Raw genomic sequence first — 25,481 nt, 5'->3', positions numbered from 1 at the left:
TGGACAATGCACAAAATAATGATAACTTCTAAATGCTTCACACTAGTCCACGCTCGATCCATAATAGTGTATTGAATATGGCAATAAATATATAATTACAAGCTATCGAATGACAAGGTGAGGTTGGCTGCTTCTGTTTGATTGGAATAGATGCTCTCAAAAGGGACCTGGAAAAACACATCACTGTTCAAAATGTAGGATCATTTAGAAATGTCATTGTTCTTCCATGAAAGAAAAGGTATAGATACAGAATATTTATTGACAAAGTTTGAAAAAAATCAACCCACATCTGCTGCTGGACTTGTATGAATTTGTTTCATTGCTTCTTCAATCAGGGTAACTGGTTTCAGCTGTAAACGTGATTTCTAATAATCAATAAACCGTGCAAAATGACAGACTTGTATTAACAGACACGGCATTGCACTGGAACTCATGATCAGTGGTTGCTGGTTAAGTTCCCCTCTACATTCATGCAGATATTTCATCATTAATAAGCAGCAACCAGAGTCATTTAAGGCATCAACAATGTCAGGAGTTTTTGACCATTTGTTGGCTTTTTAATGCACCTAACAACCCCCCCCCCTTCAAAGCAAATTTAATTCAAAGCCATTCAGCAATCACCGCCTGCAACGTTTCACTATTTAACTTGAGCTTTATCAGCTGTGGATGTGATGCATGATGTGAGGAAAATACGACAAAACTCGCCCGGGAAAAATGGAGAACCTCTTTTTTGAGCGTAGGAGTAATTATATTTGTCCATGGGCTGGGACATAATCTTGTTGGACTTATTGACTCTCGGGGCTCCGTCCCTCAGTCCAACGTTCCCACGGTCCCTTCTGAGCACCGCAAGCACAACCGCTTTCTGAATGGAACGCATGGTTCAGCAACAAAACCTCTGACTCAGATTTCTCATCCGTTCGTGCTGTTATAAGTCTGTTGTGATGCATGCAGTCCCAAAACTTCCAGTCTAAATGCCGAGCACGGTCCTGTGTTTTCAGATGAGAAGTGCCACAGGAGAGGGGGGGCACACCTGCATGCCACTCTGGACAGCTGACCACGTGGTGGGGAAATTTATGACGCCTGTTTCTGCCGTAGCTTCTATCCGAATGTACAATATTCCTTGCCAATTACGTTTCAGATTTAAAAAAAAGAGTTTCAGAAGACTTTCCTGAATTCTCACAGTTAGAAATAGTTCTTGGAAACAAAAGAAATCCCATCATGGCCCCACCAACCACACTCCAAAATGCAACAGAAAAACGCCCCAGAAACCTTTTGAAAACAGGTATATACACGTGGGGGTTACGTATATATACCATGTAAACTTCGCTTGAACCCCGAGCATCCAGCCTTAGTCCCATTTAGATTTCATATCTGCACTTAACCTCTAACCTCTAACCCCAACAGTAGAAAAGCCCGGGCTATCAGGTGACCCTCAAAGGAGCACAGTCTACTCAGGGCTGTAAAGACACGGAGCGCAGACACACGTGACTGCGACGCGTCGACGTGAAATGCGCATAAAGACAAATTCCGAGCGCCATCCAGGCATTTGTCAGGCGGCGGAGCAGCGTGCGGCGTGCGCAGCCTCCCGATCCCTCCTCCCCTCGCCTCTCCTCGGCTCTCCTCGGCTCAGCCGTCTCCCCGCTGCCAGTCGGCTCCCGGTCCCCACGTCCACCGCCACCCGAGCCGGAGAAGGAGAAGTTCGGAGCCGAGCGCAGCTTCGCGTGAGTTCCGGCTCTTTCCGCCGCGCCTGCACACGACGCCCGTCTCTCCCCTCCAGAAGCCCCGAAGCTGGACGCCGCCCTCGGCCCCGATGGGGAGAGCCGCGCCCGCGGCGCGCTGAAGCCCGGAGCGGGAGCCGCGCTGCACCGTGAGTATCCCGACGGAAATTTTTTGAATTCGTTTGTTCGTTTAAGTGGGATTTTCGCCGGCCGAAAAGTTGAGGAACTTTTCTCTCATCTCTTTATTACCTTGAAATTCTCTTTCTGTTTTTATTGCGCCTGGAATTATTTTCCCGCGTCACCACGTGACCCTGTAACTCGGGATTAAAATATCAGGAATGCTGACTTTTCTTCTTCCCTTTTTAAAGAATTGTGACAACAGGATTAATATCTTATTTAGTTAATTAAATAGATATATGTATTATATATATTATACGTTTAGAACAACTCCGTTTGATTGGCCTACACGTCGCAATGCCGCGCGTCTTTATTGAATCTGAAAATTAAGTATTTATTCGTTTAAAATCCTGCCGTATTTGAAAACCTCATATTTTCAGTAGAACGGAGGGCTTGATTTTTATAGTTTTTATATAGCGTTTTTTTTATAATCATAAAGAAAACGTTGTTAGATCATGGCGGTATATGTCAGTCTGTGCAATTTTTAGGGGAAAAATCCGGAGGCCTGTACTTTTCCTGCAGTTTGCGTTTGGCCAGTGTGTTGGTCAGTTCTGCAGACGCGTGTGTGTGTGTGTGTGTGTGTGTGTGTGCAGTCGCAACAAGTAGGTCCCACTTTACCTGTCTTCTTTAAGCTGACAGAAAGATGAAGTAAACAGGTTTATAATTCAAGCTTTTAGTTCCTTTACATCAATTTTCTGAATAGAAGAATATAATTAAAAATAAGAAATAACTATTAAAAATAAACGATAAAATACAAGTGAAAACGGCCTCAAGTAGGAGAACAAATTTCTTCTCTATTTGCATAAATCCTTTAATTCAGTGTTTTTTAAAATGTAAAATGTGTCCTTGTGTGCCTGTGTCCAAGTCGTATAAAAGACGCGCCAGGAAGAGATCTGACGGCCACTGCTGTTGTCTGCAGCGCCAGTGTGACTTTCCACACACACTTCAAAAACTGGCACAGCTGTCTAGCATGAAGCATTATGGTATTTGCCACAGTTGGGGATGGAAATTACATGTTTGCCTCCAGCTTCCGAGGGGATATTTATGCCGCAAAAAAAAAAAAATTGTCAACAGCACTTCTTTAATAGCCCCATCAAAGCTCATTATTCCTCGGCATAAATATGTTTTTTTTTTTTTTTTACTTTTGCAAATGGGGCTGTGAAAAACAAAATTCTTCCATGCCCAACGGCAGTAGAAAACCGAGTATAGGACAGGACTAACTCAGAAAACTCAGACACTGTCAGATGTCATTTAATGAATGTGGGGTGTGAGCAAGAAGGTCAGGATTACCAGAAACACACAAGCTGTAAAAGAGATGATTCCATTTTCTAGATGATCTATTTATGCTCTTTTTGAATAGGAGCAGGCCAATAGAGTATTCATTTCACAAGGCCTTATACCAAATGTTGAACGTGCCATTGGATTTATTATATAGGCATACACTTTACATTCAATTAATTCCTGGGAACTCTGTATTTTAGACTGAAGCAAGTTGAAAACCACGTTCTATTAACTGAGAAGTCCTGACAGTACTGGTTAGACCAGCAAACTTCTTTCCAGGACATTCCGTAAACCTAATCGCCAAATGGAAAAGATCCCAAACCTGGCTGTGTCTGATTGGTGCAATTTTCTTATTCATTATTCTATTGTCTGTACGTGCCGTGTTTTACGACTTCACTTTTCCCAAGGGCCAAGCGCATACTTGACATGTTTGTGGTGGCCCAAATTATAAGCCTTCTTCAAATAAAATCTAGTGAATTAATTCTGAAAAAGCACTTTCAAATAACGCTTATTAACTCCCAGCAAACTATGTGCGAGCGTGTCTACCGCGGCTGCTTATCCGTCCATCTGCTGCAAGTGCCTGCACTCTCCCTGGCTGCAGCTTTTCTCGAGTGGCCGGGCGGCATTAACCCCCTTCCGCAGTCAGTCGCAGGCTACCGGGGTGTCGTGGGTGACAATACTGGTGCAAGCAGTGTGTGGCCCCGAGGACTCCACCCCGCTAACACACCATGGTTTGGCTCTCTCGGCTGCGTGTGCAGTGACTGTGTCATTATTTATCGCATTTGGCCTCCATGTGTGTCAGTGTGTGAGCCTATTCCCCAGAGTCAGTGTGTGGTCTGCGCTATCAGCCTGCTTTGTGCCAGAAGTGTGTGTGTATGTGTGTGTGCGTGCGTAACAGAACCCTGTGCAATTTTCAGCTGTTTAATAGTTTTTTGCTTTGTAATATTGCACCACATTCATGATGTTATTCGAATTTTGGGCTGGTTTGGGTGGGCTGGTCCCGGGGCTACAGGGCTGGACTGAGGAGAACGTTAGTGGACAGATTTAAAGTGGCTTAAAGTGGCTTGGTTGCATTGTTCCTCATGTTATTATCTTGGTGTCCCAAATGAGCCAAATATGTGTTTTTAGTGGCAAAAAGCACTTCGAGGAGCATCTGCGCAGTATCTGGTGTGGTGGCAGTGCATCTGAAGGGACAGCGCAGGGCTGGGATGGAGCATAGGATCCCTGGATGAAATGTATCACTCCGTGTTTCTTCCCCCTCACGGTCAACCTCCATTTACTTCTGGGAATTATTACTTTCTGTAAACGACCGGCTATTACATCTTTTTTTTCTTCTTTTGGTGTATGTGCGGCAGTGGAGCAGGGTTTGGAGAAGGCCGGGCGGGGGTATACAGGAATGTAGATGCTTCACAAATACCATGCAACAATATTCATTAACCACAGCTCTTTTTAGTGTTTGGGGATGAACGCTGGGGAAAAGAAAAAAAAAAAAAAGCCACGTCTACTCAGGGCTGTAAAGATTTATTAGCTTTAATTACACTCTCACACAAGCTACGCTGCTCTCTTAATGCAACGAATCAGATCTGGTTTCAGGTTTTGGGTCCACTGCAAATGATGAAGATTATGCTAAAAAATGAGTTCTGGAATGGACTTTTATGTCTCACTTAATGTAATGTGTGTGTGTGTGTGTGTGTGTGTATTTGTGTTGAAGTGTGTGTGCATGTAGCCAATGGGGCCAATGTGTGTGTGTGTGTGTGTGTGTGTGTGTGTGTGTGTGTGTGTGTGCGACTTTGAGGGTATGAATTGTGTAAACCTCAGCTCAGTCTTATTGCTTTGCAGTTTATTCTGTTTGTGTTGGGCTGTGTTTGTATTGCCATCTATTAATTTTGCGTGCGCTTTTATTAAAAACCATGACTGCCAGCCAAACCCTCTTTTAATGAACCAAACACGTCCAGTGGACTGACTCCAGACCATTCACGGCCCCTTCAGCACAGACAAACTTCACTGAAATTCAAGCAAGCTTAAGTACAAGTCTTTTTTTAAAGGTTTGTATTGTCCATACAACTCCCTGTGCATTGTGGGTGTTCTATGGAGGCTAACATTTGGAGCCTTATGACACAGGAGGGGAAAAAAAGACCTTTTAATTTCCTTCAGATGTTGGACTTGTTTATTGTGGCCACTTTTTTTGCTTTGTTTGTGTCATCTGTAAATAAAGAGTAATGTCTTCAGTGTGAGTGGGGGGTGACCGCAGTCTGAGTCGTCTCTCGTGGAGGAAAATCGGTGCGGTGGAAACTCTATCTGCGTCTCCTGGACCTTTCTTCTCTGTCCTTCTGTGCACGATGGGAACTGGGTGGAGGTTGTGAAATGTGAGGTATATTTATTGTTTTAGGGCTTTACTCAGTAGCTCCCCCTGGAGACTGGAGGTTGATGGAGCGAAGAACCGAGAGCCCTGGTCAGAAGGACCTTGCTGACAGTCCAGAGACCTGTCGTCCACCTCCGGGAAAGATGGGCCGTCTAGAGCTCAACGGCAGTCCCACAACACCCCACAGCCGCTCCAATGGGACAGTGCATCGGCCCTTGGGAGGTACTACACACACACACACACGGACTTCCGTAAACACATTCAGATGCACGCAGACAGGTCGTGAGTGGAAAGGCCGTAGTGAATGATGGAGGAAGTGCAGACATTCTGCATCTGTGTAGTGTGGCTGTGGTGTTAATGAGCAGACCAGTGTTCAAACCGAAAAGAAAACAGCCAGACACACACACACACACACACACAGACAAATGTGCTAGTACTTTAGTGCTCCCTGTATGATGGTCTATACTATTTCATGACAAAGGCATCTGGAGGCATCAAGACGTCTGCTCCTTAAAGGGAAAATTTTATTTTAAATAAAAGACTGCATGGTGCATTGCTAAATCAAAAAAAGATGATGTTCAGGGCATGTTGAGAATTTGCCTATTTTGTCTCTGTCTCGGTCTCCCCTCAGGTCTGATGATCCCTGTGTACTGCGTGGTGGAGCGGGCGTCGGCGGAGCGCGGCGTTGGCGAGGTGGGGGAGGAGCATGCGGAGTTTGTTCTGGTGCGGCGGGACCTCCTCTTCTCTCAGCTGGTGGAGTCGGCCCTGCAGGCCCTCGGTTACTCCCACAATGCAGCAGTGCAGGCTCAGGGTGAGTCCGCACGCATGGCCCTCGGGTCGCGGTGGAACGGCTGGTAAATTGTTCGGCAAATTGGCCAAATCTAAGGTTTGTATTGGGCTCGTATGAGGGGCAAAATGCTAATATTCATTACTACATGCATTATTAGAAATATTCTGTATCACACCACTTTAAATAGCCACTCTCACAGGTTACAGGACGTTGGAAATGCAAACTGGCAAGAGGGACCCTATTTTCAATTTCCCGAAATTCACTGATATTTTGGTCAACGCTGGCACCCGTGAACTCCGCAGGCTCCGTCAGTTCAGCATCGTTATTTTTTTCTAATTGGAGAGTGCAGCTATGTTGTGGGCACATTGAAGTTAACACAAATAACAACGGGAGGTCTGATTTTGGCACACTCAAAGACAACGGGATATAAATTAGTTTTTTTTTTTTTTTTTTTTCTCGCCACACCAAAAGCCTAGCACACAGCAATCAAACAAAAGCGCAGACAAAACCAAACACCACGCTGCCAGAAAACAAATATAGGCCTCGGACACAAACAGCAGTCCGGCGGACATGGGCGAAGCCGGGTCTCCCGACAACAGGGACACACCAGGAGAGGGCGGTGGACGCGCCCCGAAATTCCTCTGCCGTCCCATAAACACGGTCCCTGCGACACTGGGCCTACACCCTCCCGCACCTCCCTCTTGCGTTACGCTGAAAAAAACAAAAAAAAACAGTCTTTTCTTTCTGCCGCTGTTTGTTGAAATAAGCGCTTAGGTCGAAATGAATAATTTCTGGCTCTAATCACGCATAGTTCTTTCTCTCTCGCTCCCCCCTTCGTCTTCTCTTTCGCTGCTGTGCGGTTCTGACCAAAATTACACGGGGTGGCAGAGGGCTATTTTCTCCCTGATTGGATTCTGTCCTCCACGGCTTTGTCCCGGCTGTGTCTCCGAGTCGCCCTCCCCCACTGCGCGCTGCATTCACTCTTTAATTAGCCCCAGCAGTAATTAAACGCCCAATATTGTTTATTTTGTTTATTTTGATTATAAACATTATAGGGCTTTTATTAGAACAGATGGAGACGGACTATTTTTAGGCAGGAGGTGATTGAAAGCAGGAACAGTTTTTGTTCTGCTCCTTGTTATTTGCAGTTGCAGTTAAGACCTGAATTCGCCAGTGCGCTAACCACAGGTAAGAATGTGGCGCTGGGATTGGCCGAGGGCTCCAGACAAGCAAGTCTGCGGCCTGAAATCAATATCATTAGGGATCAGGGGGTCGGTAGGGGGTATTTAGGCGGAGAATTGCATTGCCGCGCATCACGAAGACACCCCAATCACTTTTTTTTTTTTTTTTTTTTTTTAAACTCGGGTTTACGCTCCTATATACACTAACATGTTTTTCTCTCTCCCGCACACAAACACGCTGGTAAACATGCTCACGCATATTCTCCAGCACAAAGAGCCTTGCAGTCCACAGCTCATCTGTCTCTGTGTTTGACTTCATGCATCCTAATGTGATTAGCTTTGTTTAGCTTAGCCGTTCCAGCCATGGCCCCAGACCAGGCCTGGGGAACAGGGCCGCTCTCGCAGCATGGGGGTTTGCAGGGGGCACGACGGAAAAGAATGAAGCGGGACCCACGCGGGGAGACGGAGGGTGCTTTAAAGGCAAATTTAAAGGCATTTATTTGAAAAGGCTTCAGCAGAGGAGGCTGTGGTCAGTTGAGTTGTGGGTACGGCAGAAATAGACGCCTTTGCTCTGCTTGAGGCTTAGCCACAAAAGAAAATGACACGGTGGCACAGAGAATACATTTATAATGCACATAAATGTCACATTCTATATGAGGTGCATTTATAGAATGATTTAAAAATACACCCTGAGCGGATTCCAGTTTCAAAGGAATGCACACAGTAGCCACTCACTTAATACCACTGTGGGAAGGTGAGAGTAAGCTGATGACCCAAAAACTGAGAAATGGGCAGAATTATGCCAGAATTTCACCCAGAATTACTTACCTAAAGTATTTGCTCTCTTGATTTGTGTTACACAAATACAAATCTGTATGTGCTATGTGTCAGTGCATTTTCGTATTTATCAGGATCAGGTATTCCCTCAGTAGCTCAACTGGGCTGTAATGAAATGGTGCACTGCTTTGAAAGTAATTGGTCTTGTAAAAAACATTTGATAATATATCTTTGGTGCCCTTTACATACTGAACAATTGGGCAGTTGAATGGTCATGCTACCATGCCTTGAAGGCATCGTGCAGATTTGCTTCAGGGCATGATCAAAACTGTGCATAGCTAATCTTCTCTGAATTTAGGATTAGTATCATGTAGCACTCAAATTAGAGGAAGCATCATTATGGGGCATTATCTCTTTTCTCCATCAGGTATCATTAAAGTGGGGCGCTGGAGGCCCATGCCCATCCAGCTCCTGACAGACGCCCCTGAGGCCACCGTGGCAGACATGCTTCTGGACGTCTACCACATGGTCACACTACGAATCCAGCTACACAGGTCAGGCACCAGTTGCTGGATTTTAAATATCAATTAAAGGGTATAATGACACATTTTCACTAATGGCCACTGTGGTTCCAGCTATGCCAAACTGGAGGAGTTGCCGTGGGAACAGTGGAACCATGCCACAGTGAGGTTCGCTCTGAAGGAGTTACTGAAGGAAATGAACCACAGTTCTGTGGCCAAGGAGTGTCCCCTGTCCCAGGTAAAGACAGTTCTGTCTATCAATTCTATTCCTTAAAGGTCCCCTGACATTCATTGTTTTTGCTTTTATATATTGCTTTTATGTCTTAGTGTCTGTACAGATACCGTATCTGAAGTCTCTCTCTGGAATTCAGCCTTAGTGAATTGCAGACACTTTTATCCAGTCCCACAATGAGATTTTCCCCAGGACGCACCATTTCAGCATTTGTAGCTTTAAATGCAAATGAGGAGAAGAGAGGTGGGATGAGGAGGAGAGTGGCCTATAGAAGTGAGCCGGCATTCAGAGAAATGACATCATCAAGACCATTCATTAACCACAGTGTTTGGCACAGACAGGTTTTCCTGGAAAACACGCAGAGACAATGCCAACACAACTTCCTATCTCCAACGAAGAGACTTCAGAACACTAAGGCCTATATAAAAGCAAAAAAAAATCATAATAGGGGACCTTTAATATTTATCGCTATAGTAATCTCTGCATATATCTTTATTTCTGTCTTTCAGAGTATGATCTCCTCCATTGTAAACAGCTCCTACTATGCCAATGTCTCCACTTCCAAATGCCAAGAGTTTGGCCGCTGGTACAAGAAATACAAAAAGGTCAAAGGTGAGACCCATTCTTGTGGCACTGATTTCCCTGATTGACAGTCTAGAAATAGTCTGATCCTCAGATAAGCACCCAGTGGTCAGTTTGCTTGATTGGTTGTTCTCACAGACCCCCTTTGAGGAGAACAGAGGGAAGCAGAAACCCAATCCAACAATACGTCACACTCGCGCTCCCCTTTTAGTGTCACCCTCAATATAACAACGAAAGCCAAAGACCCTCTAATCCTTAAGCAGAAACAGACCCAATCTTCCAGGGCCACCACATACTATGACTGAATATCATAACACACTGCTGCAAAGCTCTCAGCCCCTACACACACAAGCACACATATAGACAAAGAAAGAAGAAGGACAGATCAAAGTTGACTTCAGTGCTCAAACACAGGCGTTGTGGGGTGAGTGAGGTTGAAATGGTAAATGTCCCTTTGGTGCTGACAGGTTTGGTTTTGGGGGTTGGAGAGTGCACTCTACCCTTGTAAAAATATGGAAAGAAAAATGGTGGATTCATGGCAAATTGTGTTTTGTTTAAAGTAGGAAATGATAACAATGACTGTGTGTTTACTCCACTGTCTAAACTTGCTGAAAATGGCTTTATAATCAAATACCTGAAGATTATTCATGTGACATGAAGTGATGTCACGATCTGTGCGATAGAACATTATTATGAGTCCTGCCTTATAATGTGAAAATTAAGCCACCAAAATAGTTCTGGCCCAATAAGAAGTTTCCTTTGGTATCCACCAATGCGTCAATGAGCCTTGGGTAACAATGATCCAGTCACCTGTTTTCCGGTTATATGTCCGAACCATTGCAACCTGGAAAAAAACCTTAACATGTTTAGATTTGCAGCCTCAGACACATCTGCTTCATGAAGCTGTTGTTCCCTTGCTACCTAAGACATCCCACACCTTGACAGCTGCCATTCTAACCAGATTATCTAGGTTCTTCACTGCACCTCTCAGTAGTTTTAATGTTGTGATCTGTGAACTTTACAGATTATTTATATGCGCTATTAAACATACCCATATTTTGAAGTCAATTCATGAACTAGCTCTGAAATTCCAGTATAATCAAAGACATGGAATTACATTTAAACCAATTTTTATTTTTAAAAAAGAACCGTGATTTAATTAGAGGAAATCATAAATCCGACCCATCTGTTTGACATGGTAGGCTTAGATAACTTGGTACCACCTCTGATGTGTGGATGTGGATGGGAACAGTTATTTTTTGATTATTTCTATAATAGTTTGTCTTCCTCAGCCAGTTCAAGTTTGAATATGAGATCCAGGGTGGATCCAGGCCTGACATATACAATGTACTGAATTATATTTGTTTGTGTGTGCCTATTGCTGTGTAGCTGGGGAGGACCAGGAGAAGCTGTGGTCTGGGAGGGACAAACCTGAAATCAAAGGTAAGCACCACTCCATGCTTATCAACATTGTCAATCGCTGTGATATGGTGTAATTAAATCTCTGAGTGTGCATTTGTCTGTGTGTGTGTGTGCATATTTGCAGTGGAGAGAGACTCTCTGCCAGATTTCTGTGTCCTGGGACAACGGCCAACACCCTTGTCTGGTCTCTCCCAGTTTGGCTTCTCTTTAAGTCCATCCACCCCCGCCCACCACCAGCAGCAGCCTGCCTCCCAGTCCCCAGTGACTCTGACCTCCAGCCCCCCACTGTGCTCCCCTGTGGGACACCCTCCACCACCAGCCATTCTGGGCCACGGGGGTCTCCTCTCGCCCCAGCTCTCACCTCAACTGGTGCGGCAGCAGCTGGCCATGGCGCACCTCCTCAACCAGCAGCTGGTGGTGAGCCGCTTACTGGGTCACCCCCACCCGCACCCGCACCCGCCACCAATCAACCAGCAGTTCCTCAACCACCCGCCTATTCCACGCACAGTCTCCAAGCCCGTTTCCGTGGAGAACCCCACCACTCTCTCCAGCACCCCAGACGTGCCACCAGACATTTACCAGCAGGTGCGAGATGAGCTGAGGAGGGCGAGTGTGTCGCAGGCAGTGTTCGCACGTGTGGCTTTCAACCGCACTCAGGTAATCCATTGAAAATGTTCTTTGTAGTGCAGTGTGTGTTTCTTCTTCTTGTTTACCTGAGTGGAAGTAAAAAAAAAAAAAAAACTAGATTAGGATTATTGTAAAGAAGGCCTCAAGTAACTAGGCTGGCCGCGAAGGAAGCAGCAGCGTTTCAGCGCGTGTGTGTATGTGGGTTAGGGCCTGCTCTCTGAGATCCTGCGCAAGGAGGAGGACCCGCGTTCCGCGTCTCAGTCTCTGCTGGTGAACCTGAAGGCCATGCAGAGTTTCCTCAGCCTGCCCGAGAGTGAGAGAGACCGCATTTATCAGGAGGAGAGAGAGAGGTCCAATAACAGCGCAGCACACACACCTAACAGCAGCCCCGCCACACCACGACTTACACAGGTACACGTGTGCACACGCATACATGCCCACATAGGCATGCAAAGCCAAACAGTAACCCTGCATGCAAACCACATGGGTCCATATGAACACTTCAGATTAGGAATCAAATCAATTAGGTTGCCAATGTTGCCAATATGTTTATTCTGCTTCTGGTTTATGATATAGTGTCAGATGCCTGTCCTAAGGTACAAAATAACATGGACGTGAGCAGTTGAAACACTGACTGGATGACTGGACTGACTTTTTTCCACTCAGGTTAAACCGGCCCCACACCCTGAGCTCCCTCCCATCAAGCTGGAGTCACTGGTCAGTATCACGACTGCCATCTACAATGAGATCCAACAGGAAATGAAGAGAGCCAAAGTCTCCCAGGCCCTGTTCGCAAAAGTGGCAGCCAACAAGAGCCAGGTCAGGACCTGTTGCATAAACACCTGCCTTTTGCTCTCTCTTTTGAACTGGAATGATGTGATTTAAAACCTGATTTAAACTTAGAGTTTATAAAGTACCTCCTGTGCTGATTTGGTTAATTCTAGCACTATGAATTCTGAAACCATTATTTCTTTACAAAATAACAGCCTGGTCTTAACTTAATGGCTTAATGGGTTACCTAAGTAGTACAAAAAAATCAGATGAAACATTTCACAAAAGGAAATTCTATAGCACAGTGCAACAAAGCACTGTGCTATAGAATTTCCTCACCAGTTAAGGATACATTTACATTACATTTGAGGCATTTATCATATGCCCTTATCCAGAGCGACTTACAACCAGTAGTTAGAGGGACAGTCCCCCTGGAGACACTCAGGGTTAAGCGTCTTGCTCAGGGACACAATGGTAGTAAGTGGGGTTTGAACCTCGGTCTTCAGGAGAGTGTGTTACCCACTAGGCTACTACCACATTTCTTGCCCTAGATTATTTTATATTGTCTTCTTAAAATATTCAAGAATTAGACAGCTGTCTATTTTTATATTTCAGTGGGTATTGAGACAGGTCCAAGGTTTTGGACTTAACTTCACCTTTAAACTTGGTACAACATGATCAAGCCAAGTTCTTAACAGTAAGCAGAAGCCATATCATGAACACAGAGGATAACCTGTATCTTACCCCACAACTAAACCTCAGATCTGTTCCAAATATTTAATCCAGCGCTAACTGTAGCCTTATGGTTCGCTTTTACAGTGGGTTCATTCAGTACAGAGCTCGGCAATTACCTCTCAAACAACCTTAGCCACAATTTTCAGCTCATTATAGCTTAGTCACTGTGGTGTAAGCATCATGTCTCCTCAATAGACAAACAATGGAGACAGCCAAGACCAATGAGAGGCTGAAACAACGTATTGCTGGCCAATCAGAGAGGCAGTTTACACTACAGATTATCATCAAAGACACTGTAAATGCGTTCCATGCCCAGATCCCCTACTGTGCTCACACTGGAGAAGAACTTGTGGCTTAGGCTGGAGTCATGATCAAAATCGTTATCTGCTCCTTTGTTTTATGGGAATGGTTATTGATGTGAGCAAACCTTTGATGGGAGAGGTTTGATAGAAGCACACACTGTTGAACTCAACGTGATGACTGGCCCATGTGCTTATTTGACTGATGACTCAAAATGAGATGTCCTGAGAATGAAAATGCATGGGCACATAAAGAATGCAGGGGCCGGGCATGCTGACCTTTCTGATGAGGGAGAAGCTGTAAGAGAGCATCGGAGAGTGCAGAGATGAGAAGAATTTGACCGAGGAAGAGAGAGAGAGTAGCAGAGCTGATCAGGTCATTAACAGTGTGTTTTGGAGGAGGCTGTGCACAAACAACAGCTGGTGTCAGAGCCTGGAGCAGCCTACCAGAGATAATCAAATCTCCCCTTCTCTCCCCTCCCCAGATCGGCACACTTCTGCCCAGACTCATCCCCCATTACCTCCTCACTGCCCCGCTCCTGAACACTCCCAGCCGTTACTGCTTCCTATCTGCTGTTATTTCCACCTCCCACTCTCTCTCAGAATATTATTCTGCTCAACACAGGGTATTATCTGGAGTGACACTTAATGAATGAATACATTGAGAAATCCACTTACAAATAAATTTGAATGATCAGCTTTATCAATAGCTGTGAATGAAAGGCCTGGGTCTGACATTATTCTTCGCATATTCATTGTATTCGTCTCGGTTTGTGTCTCCTTCTGTTCTTTGTCAGGGCTGGCTGTGCGAGTTGTTGCGTTGGAAAGAGACGCCGAGCCCAGAGAACCGGACCCTGTGGGAGAACCTGTGTACAATCCGCCGGTTCCTGGCACTGCCTCAGTCTGAGAGGGATGCAGCATATGAGGACGAATCCCGACATCATCACACAGAGCGTGGCTACAGTGTGCTCTCTGAAATGCAGGTGAGCTCACTATAGATTCATGTCCGTTGAACACACACACACACACATACACAATCCATAAGCGCTTAGTCCTAAACGGGGTTGTCCCTAAAACAGTTTAAATTCTACAGAGAAGCTTTATTGTCTGGTGGTTTGTGTAAAGGACACTGATGGACAACCTTTCTTTAGTTTTAAACAGTGAGTCCTGTCACACACACACACACATTGACACACACATTCATAGTTATTTACATTTTACATTCACAGCATTTATCAGACGCCCAGAGCGACTTACAATCAGTAGTTACAGGGACAGTCCCCCCCCCCAGAGACACTCAGGGTCAAGTGTCTTGGTCAGGGACACAATGGTAGTAAGTGGGATTTGAACCTGGGTCTTCTCGTTCGTAGGCGAGTGTGTTACCCACTAGTCTACTAACCCAGTTATGCAAAGGAACTTTTCCTTCTTAAAGTTCCAGAAATTCTCACTTTTTAAAGGGTTTAGAGGGTTTGGTCTGACCAGTACTGTGCCTCATCAGTGAGTCCTTCCTCCTCCCCCCACTCACCACCACTTTGCGTTCCCCCCCTTCTTTGTTAAACTGTTTTTAATGAATTAGCATCCCTAGGAGGACGCTGTGGCCACACCATAAGCACATTCCTCTGCTGCTCGCTCTTTACTCACCCGCTTGATTGCCCACAGAGGGAGATAAAATAGAAAATACAGAAATAGTCGAGCATTAGCAAGACAAAAGTAATGGTTTAGGAGAAATGATGGGAAGAAAGTGTTCCATGATGAGGTGACAGAAGAATTTAAGGACTGCTGTGTGTGTGTGTGTGTGTGTGTGTGTGTGTGTGCACAACAGAATCCAAAAGATTTACTGTTATAGTTCTATTACTAATAACCCTTACGAGGAAGTGTTTGCATGCACATACACACACACACACAGACAGACACACACCCCACAGCTCTTTGCTTCCAGCCATTTACCACAGACCACACATGTGTCCCAGCTGTGACACACACACACAAACGCGCACACTCACAGCTAGTGAGCATTTTTACTTATCATAATTTCAACCACATTCCACTTAGTGCTAAGTGGAGCCCTGTATTTTGTGAAAATGTTCTGGTTTACTGCTGATAAATGGATGTCTGTGGTGTCTCTCATGCATGGGTGGAGGCTATGGGCCCCAGGGTGTCTTTTCGCTGGCAGAGGCGGTTGGGAACAGAGCTCCTTCTCCTTCTCAACAGTCAGATACTCATTACGTACACCTATACTGACCAACTGGTTTACTCTCCCTCTCTCCCTCAATCTGTCTCTCTCTCTCACACACACACACACACACACACACACTGTCTCTCTCTCACAAACCTTCCACTCTGTGTTAAATTATGTTAAACTTCACTTCATTCAAACATAAGCGTGTCTGCTTGAGTCTGCTTTGTTTTTGTGTGTTTGTTGTCTGGTAAGGCGCATGTGTAAATAATTCACAGTAGAAGCGGACTAGGCAGGCAGGGCAACAAGCCCACACACTTCCTGGCCGGTCCGGCCCTACCAACCACTTTATGGCCCAGCGCAGCCTTGATATTATTCAAAACATACCCTATTATTATTGAGAGGAGAGAAAGAATGACTATTATCCCTATATAGGTCCTTTCATTTCGATGCACCACAGATTCGTGGCTGAGCGTGCCAGCTTTTGGGTGTGGGTCACCCCACCCTTGTGCTTAACCCATCTGAGGGGGAGGGGGTGACTTTCTTCAGCTTGGATTAGATGACAGTTTACCTTTTAACAACATCCTCTCCTTTCAGACATCTCAAGTGCCACTGGGACAGGCAGCTTTTGCTTGCTTGTGTAACATTTTTGATGTGACCAAATGACCTCGTTTAGAAACACCATTAGAAAAAACATGTCTCTCTAAAACACCGATCCTGAATTGTTCTGAATTGTGTTCTCTCAGCAGACACTACACAGGCAGCCCTTACCTTCCCTGAAGGTCCCATCACCTTTACGCGAGGAAACCCCTCCCACTCTGCTGAGCGAGGAGACCGCAACACAGAGAGTTGTCGTCAGCAGTGGAAATGGCAGCAGCAGCGGGCTGAGTGGGGCTCTGAAAAAGCCCCGCTCGCGTACGAAGATCTCGCTGGAGGCGCTGGTTATACTGCAGAGCTTCATCCAGGACGTGGGGCTGTACCCAGATCAAGAGGCCATCCACACACTGGCTGCCCAGTTGGGCCTTCCCAAGCATACCGTGGTCAAGTTCTTCCAGAACCAGCGCTACCACGCCCGGCACCATGGCCGGCCCAAGGACTCCAGAGGAGATGGGGAGGAAGAGGAGGACGAGGAGGAAGAAGAGGGCGACCGATCAGAGTATCAAGACGAGGATCTGTCCTCTAGCCCCGATAGACCAGACTCCAGCATGGATGGAGTGGTGGAGAGGAAAGAGGAGTACAGGACTGGGGGGAAGGTGGAGGAGAAGCGAGGAGAGGACGAGAAGGAGGTGATGGAGGAGAGCACAGGCTCAGATCTGCTCTGCGGCTCACCACCTGTCTCGCCACATCCAGCCAAGGAGCAGAGATAGCAGCCTTGGTGCTGGAGGACAGGACAACAGAGGAAGGGATGATCAGACGATCAGGGGAACACAGAGGTGTGTTCAGAAGACATGAGAAGAGTTTTCACATCAACAAGGAGATAACCACATTTTGCATCCTTGGATAATTTTCAGACATTTTATACAATTTCTCCTCTTTATACACTCCTTTCCTCACCTTACTTTATGTTTTGATCCTCAGGACAGAAAGGAAATCAGATAAAATCCCTGTTGAACCCTACACCAGGTTCATGGACAACCACTTGACCATGTGTCACTATCTTCATCCACTTTTGCCATTCCATAACTTAAAATAAAAGTGTATTTATTCTAATAATCAATAATGTATTACTTTTTTGTGTAATATTATGATAACTCATGGCTATGTGAAAGTCAAGAGAACACTGTTTTGAGAAAATAATACAGGAATAAAACTAAGCTGTAGAATACCAAGTTACTGTTAGTATGGAAATATTAATTTGTTGGAGATGTTAAATCATTTTTTAAAATGCATAGCAAAAAAAAAAAGCCCCGTCCAAATCTATACAATGGAATCATTGACTGTGCTGACAATCATTTTTTTATGTAAAGGTCACCTACAGCTGGACACTTCAATGTCTTAATCAGATGAACAATGTCTTAATCAGATGGTTTTGGGGGTCATGAGCACTTTTGGACAGTGTCTCTGTGATGTACAATACTGTCTGTGATGCGGCTGTATTGAATTAAATCAAATGGATTTATTTTCATACGTCCCATCTTTATTGTTCCATGCGACCTGGAATAGATGACTGCACGATTTCCTCTGTCCTTGGGTGGTGATCGCTCAGGTTCAGATAGCGTGCTGTGCCAGCTGATTCCGTCAAACTATTTGGTTATGAGTTTGTGACCAATTGCAAGAGGGATTAAATCAAAACATGCAGTACTTTTGAGGTCCTCACCCGGGCGTCCGTGTGCCTGCTGACATGGTACAGAGTGGGGCGCTTGAAATGGAGCTCTGTATCTTTCCATTGCCGCCTTCATTCTCCAGCTCTGGGGGGGGTCTGTCATTAAAGTCCCTGCTCTGGAGTAGTCAACCACAAGTGAGATGTACGACTGCACAAGTCCCGGGTTTTTGCTCCGAGTGTGCACACAATAGAAAGACACTATTGTGTGCTGTCAGCTTGATTTACAGATGAGAGATGGGCTGTGCAGCAGGGGGCAGGGGAAACTCGGCTGTCATGTCGACATGTTTGTGCATCCATGCATATGTGCGTGTGTGTCTGTGCATGTACGGGGACGTGTGTGCGCACATCTGTCTGAGTTCGCCACTTAAACTACGGGATCCCATTACATGGGCTCACATGGCAAAACAATGGCTATTATGATGTGATGTATGTCACAGATTTGCAGGGCGATAAAGAACAATGCCAAAGACTGGATGGCTCTCTGTGCGCGGAATTGTGCGTTGTCTGTCCGTGTTGTAAGACTGGCAGAAGGGAAGCATATGGATCCTTCTCTCTGGAGCGCAGTATTAGGCCGGCTGGCAGCATCATTAGGGGCCATTAGAGACGGGGGTGGGGATGGGGTTGGTTTGGGCCGCAGGTGCTGAGTCCGCTGATTACCCAGCATGCACGGGGAAATGGTGGGGGCGCGGAGGGGGGGGGGGGGGGGGGTTACCCTCTCTCGGTGGAGCACACAAACGCACCTGTGATCTCTTCCACTCACCCTCTCGCTCATTCCCACGGATTAATACACACTCTGATTAACATGCTAATACCCCAAGTCCCCACGCGCGCCCGCACACTCCGCTGCACTGTGGGAGTGGAGCACTGACCCGTGGCACCACATGCACAAGTGACACTCAGATGTGTACAGGGCCTGCAATTAATACCACATATTATATTCACACATTTATTAGCAGCAGTATCGCCTCTTCCTTCCCTCTGGCACGTACTGGAGCAGTACTGCTCTGCCCGCCGCCTTTAATTACAAAGCCATCTTCTCGCCAATCACCGTGCCATTTAGCAGCGAGGCACGTCGGGATTTTTACACGTGCATGCGCACGCTCACAAACACAAACGTGGGGAAACTGCTCAGCTACACCCCAAGATGAAAAGCATTTTTTAAATGCGACCACATCAGTTCGCTTCAACAACATTCATTACATAAACCAGAGCACAATAACAGAATGCCTTTCAGCGGCACCTTTAAATAGTCTGCGATCGAAATTTTAGATGGCTGAATTTTCATAAAATCGCATTGATGGCATGTTTAAAAGAGGAAAAAGACTATTAAACGGCCTTCAGAATCATTTCATGTGCTCATGCTTCACACATTAAAAATTATATTTGGTGGAAACGGGAGAAAAGTGCTGCCAACTCACAGCCGCCAGTGGCTAAATTCAGCATACTAAGCAGAACATAAACAGTAATATTTAAATATGCACATAAAAGCAAAAACAGCTATTATTGTGAATAATCTCAAGTAATAAAATATTTAATGCTTTGGTTCCATAGAGGAGCTGGGAAGCCAAAAACCTCGATTCTGAGGCATTTACGCAGGTACTCAAGGAATGTAGTTTGAGTGCACAAGCAGATTTCTGCATGCTTGTTTCCTATTGTGTCTCGGTCAATAGCTGCAGCGGTGCCGTACACTGCCGGGCTTGTGTTGCAGATACGCTGACATATCGTGAGCTGAGAGCCGCCTGTATCCACTCAGCTCTCCTTTCTGGCCTGACATTCTCAGTATTGACAAATGCAAGCCATTCGGCTTCCAGGCATAAAGACGTCCCCTCGTGTTTATGGAACGTTCTTCTCGACGGGCAACCGTGGTACTTTTTTTTTTGTGTGTGTGTGTGTGTGTGTGTGTTGTATTTATTGCAACCCAGATCTGAGTACAGGGGAGGGGGGGATCTAGAAAGAGGGCTTTAGGGAGACCTGCTGCGTTAGCCACCAGGCCTAAATATTTGCTCTACAAGAATTAGCTCAAAGCCCCATATCCATACTACTTTCTAGGAAAGCAGTGTGCAAAATGCACTTGATTTGGTCTTGGCAGCTAGCTGACAGTGCAGAGGTAAGGATCCGCAAGGAATTTCTTATATTAAACAAATGCCGCGTCAAATCGGAAATATGGCGAATTCTGCTGCAACTCTAACCGAAACGCCCTTCTGAGTCGCAGTCTTGGGGCATCCGAGTGTGTGACAAAGCGGCACAGCTGGCACCGCCGCGGCCGCGACTCCGCGCACCAGCTGCAGACGCGCGCGCTCCAGCCGCCAGCAGGTGTTACGAATTTCACGCTCGCGGCCTCGGCGCGCGCGCCCGCGCGCACGCGCTGAACCGTCGCCGCGCTGACTCGAGACCTGCTGTCGCTCCGCTGCGCGTTCACGCCCCCCCCCCCCCACTGATTTTCATTACGAAACACTGCAGCACAGCACACGGTGACACAACGAAATGTGTCCTCTGCTTTTAAACATCACCCTTGGTGAGCAGTGGGAAGCCATGACAGGCGCACTGGGAGCACTGTGTGGGGAGTCTCATTGGGACCTTGGTTGATCGGGATTCGAACCGGCAACCTTCTGGTTACGGGCCTCTTCCTTACCCACATATAAAAAGGTAAAAATAAATATTTTGGGGGGTGAGCTTTTGATAACGATATTGTCTGTTTGGGGTCGGTGTAGACTATTCTACACACCAAGTATAAATGGCATATATTCATGACCTATTTCACACACACAAGTGGGATTCAGGAAAAAAAAATAAAAGTGCCCATCTGAATTCTTGTGGGTCCTACTCACAATCCAGTTATTGGAGTTATGTACTTAACAAAAAAAGGTGAAATAGCTGAAAACATGTTTTATATTCTAGTTTCTTCAAATTAGCCCCCCTTTGCTCTGATTACTGCTTTGAACACTCTTGGCATTCTCTCGATGAGCTTCAAGAGGTCGTCACCTGAAATGCTTTTCCAACAGTCTTGAAGGAGTTCCCAGAGGTGTTTAGCACTTGTTGGCCCCTTTGCCTTGAACACACTGAATGAGAGGGTGTGTCTAAACTTTTGGCCTGTACTGTACATATTTAACATGCATTTTGTGAATTTTGCATCTAGGACATGTATATTAGTTACTCTATGCAAGCATTATTTCACACAATCATCATCATTTCGCATATTTTGTGAAATCCCAAGTTTTCCCCACTGGTGTGTTATAAGGAAATCCTCCAAATCCAAATGATGGCTGGACTACAGCTCTCCATGGTGTCAGGTTTAATTTAGCAATGAAAGGCAGGACAAGCAAGCCAAAGGGCTTCGGGAAAAATCAAGCCCAAAGTGGCTTAGAATAAGTAGACTCGGCAGCGGTGGTGTGGAGTGGCGGGGACTCTGTGTGAAAATGGAGACAGATGGTAAACACTTCCACGCACCAGGCCACGCAGGAACTCTCACCCACCCACCCCAAGACCCGGCTCTGTCTGGGATGCTGTTCCTCCTGCTTTTTTCTCCTCTGTAATCAGGGTGTTTGAAGCCTATCTCGTGTGTAAACAGACGGAGGAAGTCTTTAGACCTTTAATGACTGCGCTCCTCATCGGCTTGGCCACTCCTAGTCCAGACAACTGCAAACAATTAGGGCAATTAGTGGCTCCGCCACCGCCATCGAGATCCCCACTTGTTTATAATTTAATCAAACAAAACGCCAAAACAGTCCGGGACTTGACAGAAACAAGACGAAATTCAAACTGCCAACTGCTTGTTGAAATAAAGACATCCACGGCCTGAAACGAAACCAACAGATCCAGGGCCGGGATGAGAAATGTATTTGTTCATTGCCGCTTTACTGTTCGTTTTCGTGTGTTTACGTTGCCAGTTTCTCTCTACCGTTCCGCGTGCTCTGGGAATTTGAACATTAGTGCTGGATTCTGAGTTTTTATGCAAAATTGGCCGCGCTGAAACAGTCCTGCGCTTCGATTTGAGATAAATGGGGGGAAAATGGGTACGCAGGAGGATAAAAGAAGCGTTCTAAACGCCCCCGCTCCCTCCCGTAAAGAGGGGGGATAAAACGATGATCTACCGCAGCGGCCCAGGGGCTGGGTAGGTTATTCTATTAGGCCGCGTGTTTGAATGCACGCTAATTGGATTAGTTAACGCGGAGGACGAGGTGAGGCGGAATGAAGTTAGTCCGCCGGCCGGCCGGCCTCCTGCGGTAGTAAACCAAAGCCCCCCTGGAGGGACGGCTGGCGACGGGCCAGGGCAGCACTCCCTCGCTCTGCCGCCACATTACTTACTCGCCGCGGCATTATGCCTGACGGACGGGCCAAACAGTTGCGCTTTCTCTGCGCGGACCCCCCGACGGCAGCAGTCGGCAATAGTTTTCGCCACCAGTGACGCCGGGGCCGTACTGTGCAATAGCTACAAAAGTGTGATTAGGACAGCGAGGGGGTTGTGTTTTGGTCCCTGCGTACGTGTGTGTTTTTTGAGGGTGACGCCCCTCCTTCATTTCTCCTACCGTCTCTTCCCACATCCAGCCATTGCAACCAAGCGTGAATCTTCCGAACAGATAATGGCTGTAATTTCATTAATTATAAACCAATATGCTACTGGGAGCCTCCTGAGACAGCCTGGCTAACGCTGGCATCTGCTGTACACACCCCCACGCTCACAAACACACACACACACACCCTCTACAGAAACGTCAAGGAAGAGAGGAAGTTACAGAAGGGGAAACCAAAGTAGTTAAGTATTTAAAGATGGAGACGGCATTGTCAGAGGCTTCCCGGCATCTGTTGCCGCAGAGAAAAATCACCTTGTTACTTTCTGTTTAACCGGAATTTCAGTTTTAATTTTCTGTCTTCTGCTTAACAGATTTTCTGTTTACCAATGTTTACAGGTACACAACAGCAGTATGTAATCTGTGCTGAAGTGTGTGTGTGTGTGTGTGTGTGGCTCAGCTTGGATTAAACCCAAGCAAGAAATGAATGGAAGAGCTGGCCAAGGACTTCAGCACTATCACAGACTCTTTATTAGTCGCATTGTGGGCAAACGTGGCTTTAACAGGATGCTGCTCACCAGGCCGGCCAAGAGATCCAGTGACCCTTGCCCTTTTTGTCTATTTATCACTACTTCATGGGCCTACTGCCGATTGCAGCAATGGCCCTGATTTAAGCTGGCTGTGATTTGCCATGAGTGCATCATTGGAACAATAAAACAAAAACGAGAAATAATAAAACTGAATTGACCATTTTATTGGGTCTGGTGTAGAGCCGGGGGTTTATGGTTTTATATGTGCCGTTGTTTTGCACCAAGGCTAAAGGACCATAATGAATCAGCACGTTTTCTTAAACGATTAAAGATTTGCTCAACAGACCATCACTAGTGAAGTACAAACTGGAGATTACTTAAAACGATTCAATGTGAAAAATGTCACCAGTTCCTGTAGTAAACAGTAAGTAACCGTCAGGATTGTTTTATCGATCTGATTTTTACTGTGCAGCTGCCACAGTTATTTTTTTCCACAGGGGAACAATAGGCATCTGAAGTAAAATAACAGTCTGGACTTAGAGCAGCTCTGCTTCTCTCAGAACTATTCCAGACCACAGGGCCACGGCAAGTGACCGAGGCTTTGTGAAATATACGGCCTGCTCTCTCTGCTCTAGAATTTAGATATAAATAGACTGCTATTATGAAGAGTGTTTTTTATCATTTTGAAGCACAAGCTGATCATCACGGCTTCAGGCCAGTTGCCACATCAGCTTAATCTTTAGACAGAATACTTTTTTTTTTTTACGATGTGTGTTGTGAGCCCTTTGCGGGAGACTCCACCCGAAACAAAGTTATTATTACGAGGTTGCAGTGCTTCATACAAATGCGCACACACACACACACACACACACACACACACACACACTTTTTTTTGTCCTTCTCTGACAAATGACATTACTGAGTATTATGTTTCAACTCTGTGAACCCGGTCGTAAATCGCAATGCGAGCGTCTGCTGCCCTCTGTTGGCCAGTGCTGCTATAGCAATGGTGTCCTTTTGAATGACCAGCAAACTCTTGATGGTGAACGTTTGATGATGACGGCCACTATGGAAAAAAAGGAACAAAATAGCTGGTCATCGGCCATGTAAATCTCAAGGAATCACAAGTCTAATTACTATTGTAGCCCTGAGCAATAGACCTTGGGTTGCACATTTTCTAATCTGTCAGTGAAATTGCTCAGGATAAAAATTTGAGGCAATCAAATACATAAAAATGCACATTGTAAGGGGAGAATAGAAAAATGAGTATTCTCCAGGTTCGCCAGGGCTGTCTGGCGGATCAGTGGGGGTTCGGCATGAAGGAAACCTATGCCTGCGCCCCGCATTCGCTGTGATTATAAGGTAAACACAGGGGAGACTGAAACAGGAAAAAAAGAGGGGTTGTAATGACTGAGCTTTCATCTCCAATTAAACAAATACATAGCAGGAAAAACAATGCAGCGCGTGTGGGATTCTGTGTTTGTGTGCATGTGTGTGTTTATGTGTCAACAGAAAAGCCAGTCACTGCTGAGAAGTCATCTTCAGGTTAACATTCAAAACCTCAGCACTGCGCAAACCTCAGCCCGGTCAGTGCACAAATGGTCTGAATTACGGAGAGCAACCTTAAGTAACTCTTTAGATTTACATAGAAGTAAATGGAAACAGAGCGGTGAAGCCACAGGCCGGTGGTTTGGTGTGCTCTGACACGCCTTCGCCAGTGTTTGCTGAAACCATTCATTTCTGGTATTGTACTCTCTGTGTGGATTCTTCTATTTTCCAAAGGAATGCCCACTGCAAAAACCGGCATATGTGGAAAATAAGGAGGGGGGGTGTCAGGGGTTCTAAGGTTTTGTAAAGTAATTATAGAACGCAAGTAAGCCACAGTAAACCACCCAAAAACCTGGTCGTCTTTGTCAGTCTTGGGTAAAAAATTACTTTCTGACCATTACAGCCTCCATGCTTTAAGGTTGAACTCTGACATGTGACCTCCTTGTTACGGAATGCAGCCAAGATTATTTGTTCTGGCTTTCGTTTAGGGTATTTTTACACTTTTAAATATGTCCTTTCAGTGGGTTGTAATATGCATTTGCAAATGTCATCAGATGAGAGTTACAAATGTCAGAGAAACACTTTATATAACACCAGGCTCTGGGCAATGGAGAGCTTTGCCACCGTACCACATTTTTGTCAGAAAATCCATGATTATAAATGTACAATGCAAAAACTTCCCAGTCAGTTTCAGTTGAGATACTCTCCAAGCTAGAGTGCCAAGGTGGTATTTAGTGTTTATTATATTTAAAATCACACACAGTCCAGAGGCCCAGTGACACACACTGTAATGGATGGCTGTTTGTGCGGGGAGCCAGTGTAACTGATTGACCTGCCTTTTTGAGCCCATACACAGAGCAGATGCCATCTCTGGTCAGGCTCTGCAGGGTGTGGACTGTCCCTGTGGGGAGGTTCACCCCA

At 45.8% G+C, this 25,481-nt stretch overlaps 1 protein-coding gene across 4 annotated transcripts; it reads left to right on the top strand.

The window, feature by feature from the left end:
- Window positions 1-1,481: 1,481 nt before the first annotated feature.
- Window positions 1,482-17,776, top strand: LOC114791228 (DNA-binding protein SATB2-like). Of its 4 annotated transcripts, none has more exons than XM_028981879.1 (12): window positions 1,482-1,867; window positions 5,566-5,760; window positions 6,170-6,349; window positions 8,714-8,840; window positions 8,922-9,045; window positions 9,549-9,651; window positions 11,011-11,064; window positions 11,168-11,700; window positions 11,878-12,081; window positions 12,337-12,489; window positions 14,273-14,458; window positions 16,401-17,776. In XM_028981879.1, the coding sequence occupies exons 2-12, from the start codon at window positions 5,604-5,606 to the stop codon at window positions 17,016-17,018; spliced, it is 2,439 nt and encodes an 812-aa protein (XP_028837712.1). In that variant the 5' UTR covers window positions 1,482-1,867; window positions 5,566-5,603; the 3' UTR covers window positions 17,019-17,776. The 4 variants fall into 4 exon arrangements, with proteins under 4 accessions (XP_028837712.1, XP_028837710.1, XP_028837713.1 ...); XM_028981877.1 differs by having other exon boundaries at window positions 16,398-17,776; XM_028981878.1 differs by lacking the exon at window positions 1,482-1,867 and adding an exon at window positions 5,138-5,221 and having other exon boundaries at window positions 16,398-17,776.
- Window positions 17,777-25,481: the final 7,705 nt, after the last annotated feature.

This window comes from Denticeps clupeoides, chromosome 5 (genome assembly GCF_900700375.1).
Source record: "Denticeps clupeoides chromosome 5, fDenClu1.1, whole genome shotgun sequence".
Lineage (NCBI taxonomy): Eukaryota > Metazoa > Chordata > Actinopteri > Clupeiformes > Denticipitidae > Denticeps > Denticeps clupeoides.
Note: the sequence above shows the minus strand (reverse complement) of the source record. Positions and strands in the feature narration are given on the sequence as shown.